Source organism: Pleuronectes platessa, chromosome 16 (genome assembly GCF_947347685.1).
Source record: "Pleuronectes platessa chromosome 16, fPlePla1.1, whole genome shotgun sequence".
Lineage (NCBI taxonomy): Eukaryota > Metazoa > Chordata > Actinopteri > Pleuronectiformes > Pleuronectidae > Pleuronectes > Pleuronectes platessa.
The window spans coordinates 17771331-17784847 of record NC_070641.1 but is presented as its reverse complement, the minus strand read 5'-3'; the positions used below and the strand labels follow the sequence as shown (position 1 = coordinate 17784847).

Below are 13517 nucleotides of genomic sequence, written 5' to 3'. Positions count from 1 at the left end.
CTTTTATTCATAGGGTCTCACAATAAGTGCATCAACCAGGGGGGAACAAACCCAGAGCAACAAGAATCAAGAAAGTACAATTTCTTCAAGAAAGCCAAACTACAAAGAGCTATAAGTAAGTGACATCTAAGTGCTACTAAATTGTTAGTTTAAACTTTTATTCAAGGTATAGTCGGAAGAGGTGTGATATTAGTTTGCGGCTGAAGATGTGTAGACTCTGTCCCGATCTCATTGGGGAGCTCATTCCACCATTTAGGAGCCAGGACAGCAAGCAGTCGTGATTGTTTTTATCTTCCAAAAAAAACACTTAGGAGGGTCATACTTATAATTTGTTGCAATTTTTGTTAAAGGCTGAATGTACAAGAAATAAATATACACAAAGGACAGTTGTGCAACTTTTTCGATTCCATGCACAATATTCAAATTAATATCAAACCATATTAACAATGCAAAATATGTAGCTTCTCAGTTCCTGATCATGTTCTGCAGAGGAGCTGCTACTGCAGCACAATGCTTTTACATATCGGCTATAATTTGAATATGGCCACAGATATAATTATTGCCTTTATGAAAGAAGTCCCTTGTACTCAAATAACTACCAGTACTGCACAGTATGAAGCTGTGCATCTCCCGCGCCAGCAAATATTTCACAATAAAATAAATATTTTAAACAAGGGAGTGGATTCCATTAACAGAAATGCACGAGTGCTTTTTATTTTGAAGTCATACAGAAAGTGTTGCAACCATTTGTTTGAGACATAAATTCATCATATAAAATTAAAACTGTTCTAATAGAAACACTTTTTGAAAAAGTATATTTTTTAAAGAAGTTGCCTGAATCCGTTCTGTGTGTACTCGTGGAGAAAAAAGAAAGTAAGTTGTAGTTGTAAGAGCGTCGTCAAAATGTGGTCGGTTTAGCTTTACTCTGAAATGCTTGGAGGTTATAGTGGGCTTCTCATTTTGTTTTCACCCTGTTGACGCACTTTACAGGAAATCACACTCCTCCTCGCACGCTTTATCTTCCACCATTTTTCTCCCTCTTCCCTTCTGCTCTCCCAAATGTGGCAGAGGTTTGGACTTAATCCTCTCACTTTTCCTTGCTTATTCCCCTTCTACTAACACAGGACCACATTTAAGTTATTTAGCGCATATTCTCTCTGGTTCACCAAGGGTGGTACATGCCAAACAATAAAAAAAGAATACAATTAAATCATGATCTGTTTGCAGAAGAAGTACAGTGGACAGAGGTAACACACAACTTAAAAAGTGGAAATTGAAGGGTTTCTATTTTTATGTAGAATGTTTTATGACCTCCAGATTTGGAATGTATCACCTCCCAGCCGCCTACGCCTTGATACTACTCCACCAGAGAGAGCAGCCTATGAGTACAGCTGTCTCCGGATAGCAGGGCTACACACACGCAGGGCTACACACACGCAGGGCTACACACACGCAGGGCTACACACACACACACACACACACACACACACACACACACACACACACACACACACACACACACACACACACACACACACACACACACACACACACACACACACACACACACACACACACACACACACACACACACACACACACACACACACACACACACACACACTAACAGAGGGAAGCAAAAAGCACAAACAACCAGCAAGGAAAGTGTTTTGAAGTCATGCACACACCCAAGCACAATGACACAATCTTTTCTACAAAAACAAGAACCAGTCGAAAGTGCAACCTCTATTGAAGCCTACTTTCCATATGCTCCACTGACACTGGAGCATATGGAATGTAAGCTTTATAAATCCATGCAATCCAAAGCAATATAAAAAACAAAAAATTCAAACATGACAGCCCACTTGCAGAGCCTCTAGTGGCTGCAATTCATTATGCCCAACTGAAGCAAGGGAAGAAATCACCATATCTTCACAGAAATCCAGCTAAAATAAAAAGATTGTCCCCATGGAGGGGTGAAAACAAAGGTCACGGGGTTACCATAAATATTAGGTTTCATCCACTGAGGATGAAGAGTATCCACAATGCACTTCATAGAAATGGGACAGTTAAGATTTGAGATTCCTTGCCATGCACTAAGCGGTTTTCTGTGCAAACTGCATCTCAACAGATGACAAAATATTAGGAATCAGACACTTGGAAATACAAAAACTCAAATTTAGACTCAGTTGAGTCACAGATTATTTCAGTATGTTTTAAATATAAACTATCAGGCTGGATGGACGAGTTGTGGAACGAGTGAATTACTGAGTCTTTCATTCTGGTCGTCCTGACGGATTCATCAAGTGAGACCATGACTCATTGGTGAGCACTACCTTACCACAGTTATAGAGCCGCCCCTTGATATTTTTCCCCAGTAAAACCAATACTTATGGTCTCTATTTGAGTTTGGCATCATCTCTGCACCACACGTGTGATGTTAGTCAGTAGAGGAAGACTATTAAAAACCACCTCTGCTCGGTCTAGACAATGATAGATTTAGTATTCATTTATAGCTCTGTATGTCACAAGTAGAGCAGTCAACTGAGAAAACACACTCGCCAGTAACAGAAGTAAACTTGCTACGTCACTGGCATTTCTACATTAACCGATTACACTAACTAAATATAAAAAGACAAACTGCAGCTTCTTAATCTCACACAATCTGAATTAACAGTGATTTCACCCTGTCTGAGACCAGTAGATGATCTAAGTTCATGTGAGCTGAGCTTCTCATTTGTTGGCCTGTATGAGATAAATCTTCCAGCTGCTGTCCTGGGAGTAGCCCTGCGATTCTCATCATCACCCTCACTGACCTACATTCACAGACAGTCTAGACGGACAAGCTCACAAAACCCCTGCTGGAACCGTCTGTGGCTGGAGCCGTCATTACGTAGCTGCATTGTAATGTTACGGGGGACAAAAATAGCGGATATCCTGAATAAGTACAAAGCCTAGTTAAGAAAAAAAAAAATAGAAAGTGTGTTAAGATGTGACAAGACAATGGTTTGTGAACGCGTTGCAAGATGAGGTCAAATTAAACTGAACAGAGAAGGGAAATGAGCAGCAACACGGTAAAGCAATGATCAAATGATTTCATCAGAGTGCGGCTGCTGCCAAACTGTTGCAAGTTATTAGATTGAGGAAGATAGGCCACATTGGAACCGGTTATAACCACATCTCAGAGGACAAATGGTTAACGTGCACCTTAATAAAAAACAGATAGGCTTTGAGTGAACAGGCAAAAACTCCTCCTTGAGAAGTCCACTTCAAACATACTTTACCCTGAGAAGCTTTTATTTAACATTTATCATAGAAAACATGCTGAAGCAGGTACTCACTGTCTGTTGGTCGGGACGTGGGTGTCTCTGCGATGGGCAACTGCACCCTCTCCACCCGGGGCTCTGCCAGGGAAGGCAGGGGAGCGCTAGGGGCAGGAGGCGGGTGGTTGTTGTTGTTGTTCTCCAGTGTGCTGCCTGGCACTAAACCGTCCGGCTGTCTGAAGACCGGCATCTCTGGCTTCCGGGAGACTCCATCAGCAGGGCTGAGGATGGGGGACGGGGTCTCTGCTTTTCTCTGAGGGGGGTCAGGGATCCTAGAGACTGGGGCAGAGGACAACTGGGCATCCATCCTCCTCGGAGGGGCGGGGGGTTCACTGGACCGTGTCATGGCGAGCTCTGCACGCCTGTTTGAAGAAGTGGAGATGGAGTTGGAGGAGCTGTCGAGAGGGGTGCTCCGACTGCCCAGGGTCACCTCAGGTCGCTTGAGGCCAAAGCGGGCGATGCCGGCGCTGGGCGAGTTGTCAATTTGCTTGGAGGAGACCTCAATGGAGATTTCTGTGCGGCGGGAAGAGGCTGTGTCGGGGTTGCGACCCCCTGACAACTCAATGCGCCTCATGCCGGTGTTTGGGGAACGTGGGTTGGAGGACTCGGAGGGGGAAGATCTGGAGGAGGAGGAGTAGTCAGAGTTGCGGGAGCTCATGTCGTAGCTCCGCTGGCTGGATGTGGAGCTGGTCGATGAGCGGAGAGGGTTGGTGGTCCGACGAGTCAGGGGCGAGGGGTGCGTGGATGAATCCGCCTCCTCCACCTCAAACGACCGTTTCAGTGCTGGAAAAAAAAACAACACAGAACAGTAGGTCAAACCAGGGCCGTTACAACAGGGCAGGTCAGGGGTTCGCGTTTACACGTTGTTATTATTTATGGGTCTGCACAATATGCACTTTGTTTATAAATCACAAGACAGAGAGAAACGTTTGAAAATTGGAAAGATGCGGAATCATGCGTTTCTTTGTTGGGAGAGGAGGGTGATGTTCGGCTCGGTTCAACATAGGCCTCCTAGGTCCCTCGAAAAAAAACTGAATCTCAGATGCTGGAGCTGAGCGTGAACACGGCCTATAGTCTACGAGTAAAACACAGTGAAGCAGCATGATGATGATGTAAGGTCTGGTGCATGATTTGTTTTTCTACAACGCTTTTTCGATTCTTGAAGACCATTCAAAAAGCTTCACCCATTTCACACAGGCATTCAGCACAGCCGCCAGGAGCAATTCGGGGGTTTCAGCATTTTGCCCAAGGACAAATCGGGGATCAAACCGCCGACCTTCTGTTCGGTGGACGACCCACTCTACACCCACCCTATATTGTTTGTATGACATATAAAAAAGTCAATTCATGTCACCCAGTCCGGCTGGAGGAGGAAAGTTTATGGGAGGAGTGATTTGATCACCACGTCGATGGAGCTATTATTTTTAAATACGATCATATACTGTGACCATATCTTTTCCTTACCATTTTATTTATTTCATCTTAACCTTTATTTCAACAGGAAAATTCCCATTATGATCAAACTTACTGATATCACAGCACATATTTAAAAGAGTGTATAAGGTGCTGCGGAGGGATATGTTCGAGGTGGAGTTGGTTTTAACTGGGCTGCTTTTGTTATCCGGAACTGGAAACCCTGGACAAACCACTCAGAGAACAAAGCCAAACCTAACTTCCACGGAGATTAAGGTGACATTAAACCTGCTTCTTTTTAAATAATGATAATAGCGCCTAATAGGTCAACGTGACAGGAGCGGTTCACAACCTGGCACCGACATTGAAAGTTTATTAGTTTAACCACAGTGACGCTTCACACCCGTAAATTACTTTAATGACGGCGGCAATTATTTCCAGAGAAGCCGCAGTTAAAGTGGAACCCGCTGGTCTTACCGGATTTGACGCGCTTCACGTAGCTTGAGAGCTTCATGGCGCCTGTGTGCGTGTTTCCTGGGTCGAGTTCGGTTATCGTGTCGGGGTGAGGACCGGTGAGGACACGCTTCTATTTTAATAAAACTGCGTCACCATCTTTGTCTCCTAGCACACCTGTTCCCCCTGATGACGACATCCACCTGACCCCCCCCGACCACGTGAGCGCGCACCCGGCCCGCGCGACCCCTCAATCAATCGAGCTGGGTGATGATGACACGATATCAATAAACAACAATAACTCTAATAATAATAATAATAATGATAGTAATAATAATAATAATACACGTTATTTATATAGTACTTTTAAAAAAATGAGTTTACAAAGGGCTTTGACACTAAAGCAAGAAAGGTAGAATATAAGAGAAGTAACAATCAGCAGGACGCAAACTGAGGCCGGACAATGACGGTCAGGTGGTCGAGAACAAGGTGGTGCTCAAATGAAAAGAAGAATTATGTCACGTGGATACTTGAACACATAAAAAGCAGTAAAAACCCCACATCACATGAGAGCAAGTCATAAAAATGGGTTTTAAGAAGTGATATAAAGTCACTGTCTAGCCATATCACGTCCGCTAGGTTTAATTACAAGGTAAATTACATGTGACAGAAGTCCAATACATGGCAATATAATGCTCTGTAAGCAAGTACAGTGAGGAGTATAAGATTGATTTGTCAAATAGTTTCAAAGTGTTATTTTATTTCGCCCGTGGAGTTTAAAACATTCACTCTGGAGCTAAATCTCTTTATAGTTTTTATACTTAGAAGAAATGAGGGTTCTCCAGTGTAGAGCTTCCTGTTTCTACCTTGAATGAGAACACACACCACATTTCACCCTTTGTATACCTGCCGCCACACTGAATCTCCCACTGAACTCCCAGCACCTTTGAGCCTCACTGGTTAACATGTTCCTGCTGTAATGTCCTCAAAATGATTTGGATGTGGTTCATCATGCCCTCAGTAGATCCTCTGGAATACAGAGCACCTGAAAAGCTAATTCCTGTGTTTAATGTGTGTGGCAATTTTGGGTCTTATGCAATAAAGAGAGAGAGAGGAAATTAGAAGAAAGCCTTCTGACTTAGATTTAGACTTGTCACCCATGTACTTTACATCTCCACCTTAACAGATCGCTTTCTGACAATCATCTCTTTGTTTCATTCAAATGAAACAAAGTTAATCCATGTGAAAATAACTGCCCCTCAAAGACAACGTTGTCACTGTGCTCTGCTCTTCTAGAAGTGTCAGAAATAAGCGAGGGGACGACTCTCATTACTCACATTAAGGTTACGTGTAAAATCAGTGAGGACAGGGAATGAAGCACCACAGCCTGATGCTCAGCTTTAAATCTTGAGCGGTGAAACTGAAGAGGCGAAGGCACAGTCAAAGTGCCAGAGACCACTTAAAACTCTGAGATTTCAATTTAACGACCCGTTTGCGTGCGTGCCTGCTCTGTGGTGACAGAGAAGCCCGACACAGTGAGGTCCACACAGACACGCTGGAGACAGAGGCGCTGTCAGTTGTGCTTCCATCCGTCCCCGTGAGCGTGTGTGTGTGTGTTTAAACTCAGCTGTAGGGTAAAGCTAACACAGCCTGGTCTCTGCCTCTATAAACGTCACTGGACACATTAGGAGTGTGTGTGTGTGTGTGTTTATGAATGAAGCAGTGATCACAAACCTTCCAACCAAGCTAAGATAATACTAACGAGCACCAATGTGAACCAAATGTGAACCTCCCCTTTACCTCTCATTTGACCTGGAACTGAAACCGAATCTGCTTTGAAGATTTTATTTTGACTCTGCTCTGAATGAGACACTGTAAACTCAAGTCAGCAGACCCAACCTGCCAAATAAGGAAGACATAGCAGCCGAGCATGATGTTTTTCAACTAACACTCTGTCAGACTTGCAATGAATCCATGTAGTGGACTGAAACATGGTTAAACTGCCAGGAAAACACATGATGCTGCTACTCTGCTCTCCAGTGTAGCATGTAGTGCATGAGCGGCACATGGACATTCCCTGTGCCTCTCTGAGCATGACGGCAGATGAAGTGAACGGGTCAACGAGATGAAGTGCTGACTTTTGTCTTTAGCTGCTAAGGGAAACACAGAATCACGACAGGATAAGCGGGAAGATTGTCAAACTGTTAAACTACAAAAGCCCTTAGAAGAGCGTGTACCACCAAGGCCCAATGTACACACTCATTGTAATGAGTCCCCTCCACGTGCCTGAGTTTTCTTTATCAAGATCCATAAACTATTCCATGGGGAAAATATCTAAAAACGCTGACTCTTAAGTTTCGTGGTTCTCCTTCCTGTAGTTTTCTTGTAAAACGGCTAACAAACAGATAAACCAATAAACAAACACAACCATTGGCGAGAGTAATTCAACTTTCAGATCATGATTGCCGTCACAATCTGCCATCAAAGCAAATGATTTACACAAAAGGTCACATGTGGAGCTTCTGACCTCTACTCGTAATATAGATCAGTTTTTAAATTAGCTGACCAGCATTTTTTGTTTTTTATATTCAACTTTCATTTGAGAATATATAAAATGGCATTTTGGTGATTAATACTAAATGTGAGAAGACACACAACAGTTTTCAGCCCCCAGAAAGTTTTCAATCACCTCCCGGGTTACGTTTGGGGCATAGACTCCTCTATAAAAAGTTGGTGGAAGCATCAAGTTTGTGATGTGCATGCTTTTGTATACTTTCTGAAAAACTATTTTTTGTTTGTCCATGAAATAACACAGCACATGCAGTGTTCTGAAATGTTTGTGCTTAAGGGAAACGTATAATCCTTAAACTTTCAATGAAACCAAACCATGTTTCATCAGCTATATAATTAAGCTCTTGTTGTTACTGGAGGAGTCTGCCATTCCAGAGTTAAGATGATTGTGGTGAGATCGATGTCAGAGCTCTTTTGAGTGTCTGTGAATGAAAACCAAAGATTCTTTCATCTTTCAAAGCTGAACTGACAAAACACTATAGGTGGCTTTTATTGTGAAGCAGTCACATTAAAATGAATTGAATATTGTCACTGGCTTTAGCGCCTTTACAGCTGTTGTGGCTCTACACATTCAACTGCTCAGGAGGTAAACAACAAATGTTGGCTGCAGTGTAAACTGATTACAAGTTTCTCGACGAGTGCTCGCTGTAACATTAAACCACTGCTACTACAACAACCACGGGATGAAACAAGCAGAACAGGAATCCTATGGATTCAAACTTTCCATTCCTAATTGAAAGGAAAAGCGGTTCCTGCTTGATGTTTCAAAGAAAATCTCTCATCACAGCCCAGTTGTTTTTTAGCCACATCAATGAGCCTGCTGATAACTCTGGGATATTGCCTGGGGTTGGCATCGGGGCAGGTTTCGCTCCACGTGTCCAACGAGGGAGAGAAACAGCGAGGAGTAACTTTAAAGCCCAACAAAGACCTGCTGTGTTCGCTCTACCTCAGAATGACCCTTCGGTGCTTCCCAGCAGCACGAAAGCTATTGGCGTCATTAGGAGGAAACCTGTCCGACCTGGTGAGCATAGAGCCTGATAGCGCTGATAAGGAGGCAGACGCCTGAGCCCGGTTATCATCAGCTTCTGTCAGAGGACGCTTCCTCCCTGTGGCTCTGTCAGCGAGGCTCCTCGTGGTGTTTTGTCACAAGACTGAGACTTAATGGTTAAAAACAAAATAGCGCATTGACTCAAATACTTCTGTTCTTTGGCAACGAAAGGTTTTCGGTGCAATCCAAAACCACAGCTAGGTGGCAGTTGGCTTTTAAAAACAGCTCCTACTGGGATTGTCACTATTAAGGAGTTTCATCCCACAAAATTAATATTGTAAGAATCGCTCTGCCCAACGTTTAAAGAGCAGGAAGTATGGCATCAACATGCAATGACAAATTCTGTATGTGATTCAGGGTGAAAAGTTCCACATGGTCTTTTGATAAATTGTTTAAAAAGCACTTGTGGAAAAAGAACACAAACCAATAGGAGCGCTGCACTGCAGGGATCAGGAAGGTGCTCTAAGTTTTTTTTCTTTCCAATCCCAGTGATTAAATGTAAGTTGATCTCATTTCCGACTTTTAAACTTTTACAACAGTGATTGGTTAGTGAGTGCAGGTCATGCAGGCAAGGCCCCTCTCAGCTCTGTAAAAAAGAAAGAAGAGGGCGGGCTGTGCTCGGTTCCACTCCTCCACTGCCTAACCTCGGCATTTTCACCCACCACAGAAATCTGCTTCTGTGGAATTTCCTCTCAGTGGTCCAGCAATTGCCCTTCATATGCAGAGAGGGGGGGGGAGATCAGCTGGGACAGAGGAGACCACTCACACTCGCAACTCGTTGGTTGGTACTCTTGTTTCAACAGGAATACAAGCTTCACCTCACCATGCATACTGTCTGCAGTCTATCATTACACACAGAGGGTTGTTTGCAAGAGGAAGGACAGAACAGATCTCTTTCAAGGAGCAGGACAAAATGAAGCTGTAGGAAACTGTGTGTGTGTGTGTGTGTTTGTGTGTGTTCTGCTCAGCGGAAGGCCCAGTGTTTTCGGTCAATGATCTGTGTGTTTGCGAGGCTGAGGTCACAGCTGAGGTCATCGGCCCTCAGGCAACAGAATCCTGTCTTCTGTGTCTCTGAGCTTCTCACCGGCGTCATCGGAGCAAAGCATGACACAGTGAATCACAGTGAATCAGTGTCCGGCAGTGGTGACATGGCAAATACACTCACTGCTCCATGGAAAACTCTTCCTCTTCTCCCCTCCACTCACAGAGTCATGTACAGATTACAGCGGCATCTTGCACAAATTAGTGTCACATTCAATAATAAAATGATGCATCAGTCCCACTGTACTTTTATTTCAGAGCTCTAATCATTTCACAAGCTCAAGATGTGACTCTATTTGTTAATAACTTTCTGTGTGAGCCATGTGGATTATCAGGGTGTTGATCATGACACTGATAGTATGACAGATCCATGGTCAAGTGTAAAAATGCCAATTATACAGCTTCCTGTGCAACAGAGTCCAATATGCATCTGTGATAACAACAAGTAATTGGTGTAAATATGTATTACCTGACATGTTAAGGCTTTCTTTGTCAATGTGGAATGTTTGATCAAGTTTCTGTACCCCTTCCTCCAGTTGTAGGGGACCCACTCCTTATAAGGGTGTCTCCTGCTCCCCCATCTATTGTTGTACTGCATGGGTCAGCTACATAACATTTTGGTCATTGAAATATCCATACGTCAGCCTCTCTCTTATTACTGTTTTCTCACTGGTTTAAAGTTATAGTGTAACTTGCTGGCTCATTTGTGTGGTTTAACTTGTGTCTCCGCTTATATGCAGAAAATTGACTAGAGCTCATTTTGTCAGAATAAACAGGGATCTCCTCCGAAGACATTCACAGTCCGGCCCTTACCATCAAATAAATCACAACGCAGCCATTCAGCCGTAGAAAACAAGGCTTCTTCTGAGATACAAAATAAACAAGTTTGAACTCTTCTTCGACAATATTAATGTGTTCTTTCACATATGAAGTCGAAAGACCAATTTAACCTGATTTAAATATTTGTCCAACTAAAGCTCGGGTCGTTAAGCCTGGAAAAGCTTTGCGAGAGCAGGCTACACACGCAACCCATACATCTCAGCCCCCTTTGTCAAAGCTCCACCCACGAAAACACACAAACCTGTGTTAACTTCTGTTTCTCGCCTCTGCCTTAGTGGTGTACAGGTCGTGCGCAGTGTGAGCACAGCAGGGTGCAGGCTGGGTAGTGACAGAAGTATGGCAGTGAACCAAAGAAAATATTTGGTAGTGTTTATTGGAGTCCTGTGAGGAGATTTTATCTATTTATGGCCATGACTTGCGATTAAGATCAAGAGTGCTTCAGAAACAACTTACCAACTCCAACTTTAAACCCAGATTCCACTTTTTGTGATTGGCCGCCACTGTGGTAACAATGGGATTCCTGGTAAATGCTGAGACATAGTGTGACAGTATAGCTCCAGTAGAGAAGAGTCACTCAGCTCGGTGCCGTGACTCACTATCATCCACTACAAAACAATGTCCATCTAAAGTTTGCTAACATAAGCCACCGGTCATACCAGACCAAGTAAGGCTGCAGCAGAGAAACCCCTGTCTAGAAAGAAGTGTTGGTTCTTTCTAGACATGTGTTCCTTTGTAAGTGGAAGAATTATAAGCTTTTTCATATTAACTGTCATGATCAAATAAAAGGTAAACCTGAAGTAGGCCACAAACAGATGTTTTGGGACGTAACATTTACTCGGTTGTGATAAGGCTCATTGAAAAAACCAAGTGACGTACAAGGTGTTGTTCTTCTTTTCATTGAAACAATGATTCTTTTTGAAGATAATTTGATCTGTAAAAGGCTTCATTCTCTTTAAATATCAAGAGAGGAATTCAAGCTCACGGCAAACCAACTCAGCTACAGTAACATGAGTACATGTAATTATTGACTTTCCAACCCTAAAAGCCTGTCTCCTGCTGCCCGGGCTCTCACAGCACTTCTGCATCTGTGCCACGCAGGCCCATAGATCACAGGGAGGCCGTCACAAAGGTATTACCACACACACTCAGCCCAACGCACACCCCCGACCCTCACAACAGTCGCCCATTATGCTGGTGTTACACATGAGCGAGGGACGGGCAGAGCGCACTTCCTTCGCCCCCTTCTTTGTTGCCTCTCTTCTCTGAATGCCACTTATCTTTCTGCTGCGTTTCATTGCGCAAGCGGGCGGTTTTAAAAAGTGTAAGACGAGAGGAGAGAGGGAGGCAGAGAGGGGATTCACCACACGCACGCATACCACAGACAAACTGGTGTTGACGGAGGAGCAGCTCCGGACAAGTGTGGATGCGTTCCTAATGGCTATGTGTTTGTGAGAGGCAGGAGACGGCGAGTCAGATGGACAGACGGGTTTGCGGGGAGAGGTGTCAGCCTGTCAGCCTCCCCACCGCGCCCCGCCCACCCTCCTCCTCCTCCACCACCAGCAGGGAGGCCGAGGGAGGAGAGGCCGAGGATGGACGAGCTGCTGAGAGAGGAAAGGGGGAAGCACGGCCAGAGGACGAGGACTTGGGAGGAGGAGGAGGAGGAGGAAGAGGAGTGGGAGGAGAGGGATGACAGGGGGAATCTGTGGGCCACGGGCAGAGAGATGAATAGGAAGAGGAGAAGAGGGAACGGGGGGGAGGTGGGCCAGGTGGGCCAGGTGTTCCCCTCACAGCTGTATTGCCGTCTCCTGAGTGCCCAGCACACAAACAAACTATGTGATGCAGGCTGCCGAAGAGGAGAGGACGAGTCAGTTGCACATTTTCCTCTGAAAGCACTTTTCCCTCTTTGGCACATGCAGCCAAAACTTCAGCTCAAACTACATACATGACAACACTAACAGACACACACGCCCATGCGTCGCCAACAAAAGTTAAAGAGCCATGAAAAGCAGCACTTGGAGCGCAATTTCCCTTTCAAAACACCACAGCTCACCACAGACGTCCACGGAAACCTTCTCCCTCTCCGTTTTCCTTTTTTTCCAGATCAACTCGGCTCCAATAAGACATGTGGAAACCATCTATAGTGTCCTCACGGCGGGGTTAAAGAGTGCCTCACACCACCGAGCGAGGAGAAGAAGAGGAAAAGCAGCACGAGAAACTGACCTTCAAAGTCTGATATGATCCCATCCAAGTGAGCGTTGACAGTGGAATCAGACATTTTGGGGAGAAGGTGTGTGTGTGTGTGTGTGTGTAATGCAAGAGAAGAGGGAGCAGGGTTCCCTTTCCCCAGCAAGGAAAAGTCTTCCTCAGGCGCAGTCCCGCTTTTTAAACAAATCCCAAATTAGGAGAGGGGAGGGTAGTAAAAAAGGACTGAGCAGCTCACTGATCCAAACCCTCTCCCTTTCTCTCCTGTGTCTGAAACGCTGAAACTTATTTTTCTCTTCTCCTCCTTCTCAACTTCCAGAGCTTGGAATGAGCCAGCGATGACAACCCCCCACCCGCCCTCCTCTTTACTCCCTCTCTCCCTTCAGCTCACTGTCCCCCAACCCTCCCCCACTCCGCCCTTCCCTCCCTCCCTCCCTCCTCTGCTGTAGCCGTCCACTCAGACTGGCTCCTTTCTATGAAATCTCTCTTTTTTTTTTGCCATGGGTCAGTCAAATTATACGCATGCTAACATTTGAACACACTTCCTGTAAGCTCAGTCACATGACTCACACACACTAAAGAAACCCAGAAACTAATGAAACACAGATCGCCTATTACTAAGAGGT

General features: G+C 44.6%; 1 protein-coding gene across 3 annotated transcripts in view; it reads right to left on the bottom strand.

Moving 5' to 3' along the window:
• The window catches only part of LOC128459065 (septin-9), a 72967-nt gene that overhangs the window by 36948 nt on the left and 22502 nt on the right, over positions 1 to 13517 (bottom strand). For 2 of the 3 annotated variants that reach the window (XM_053444169.1, XM_053444168.1), the window contains one exon: positions 3342 to 4106. In XM_053444169.1, the coding sequence (XP_053300144.1) occupies positions 3342 to 4106 (765 nt within the window). Of the gene's footprint in view, positions 1 to 3341; positions 4107 to 12909; positions 13239 to 13517 lie in introns of those variants that run through there. The other variant, XM_053444170.1, reaches the window with a different exon arrangement.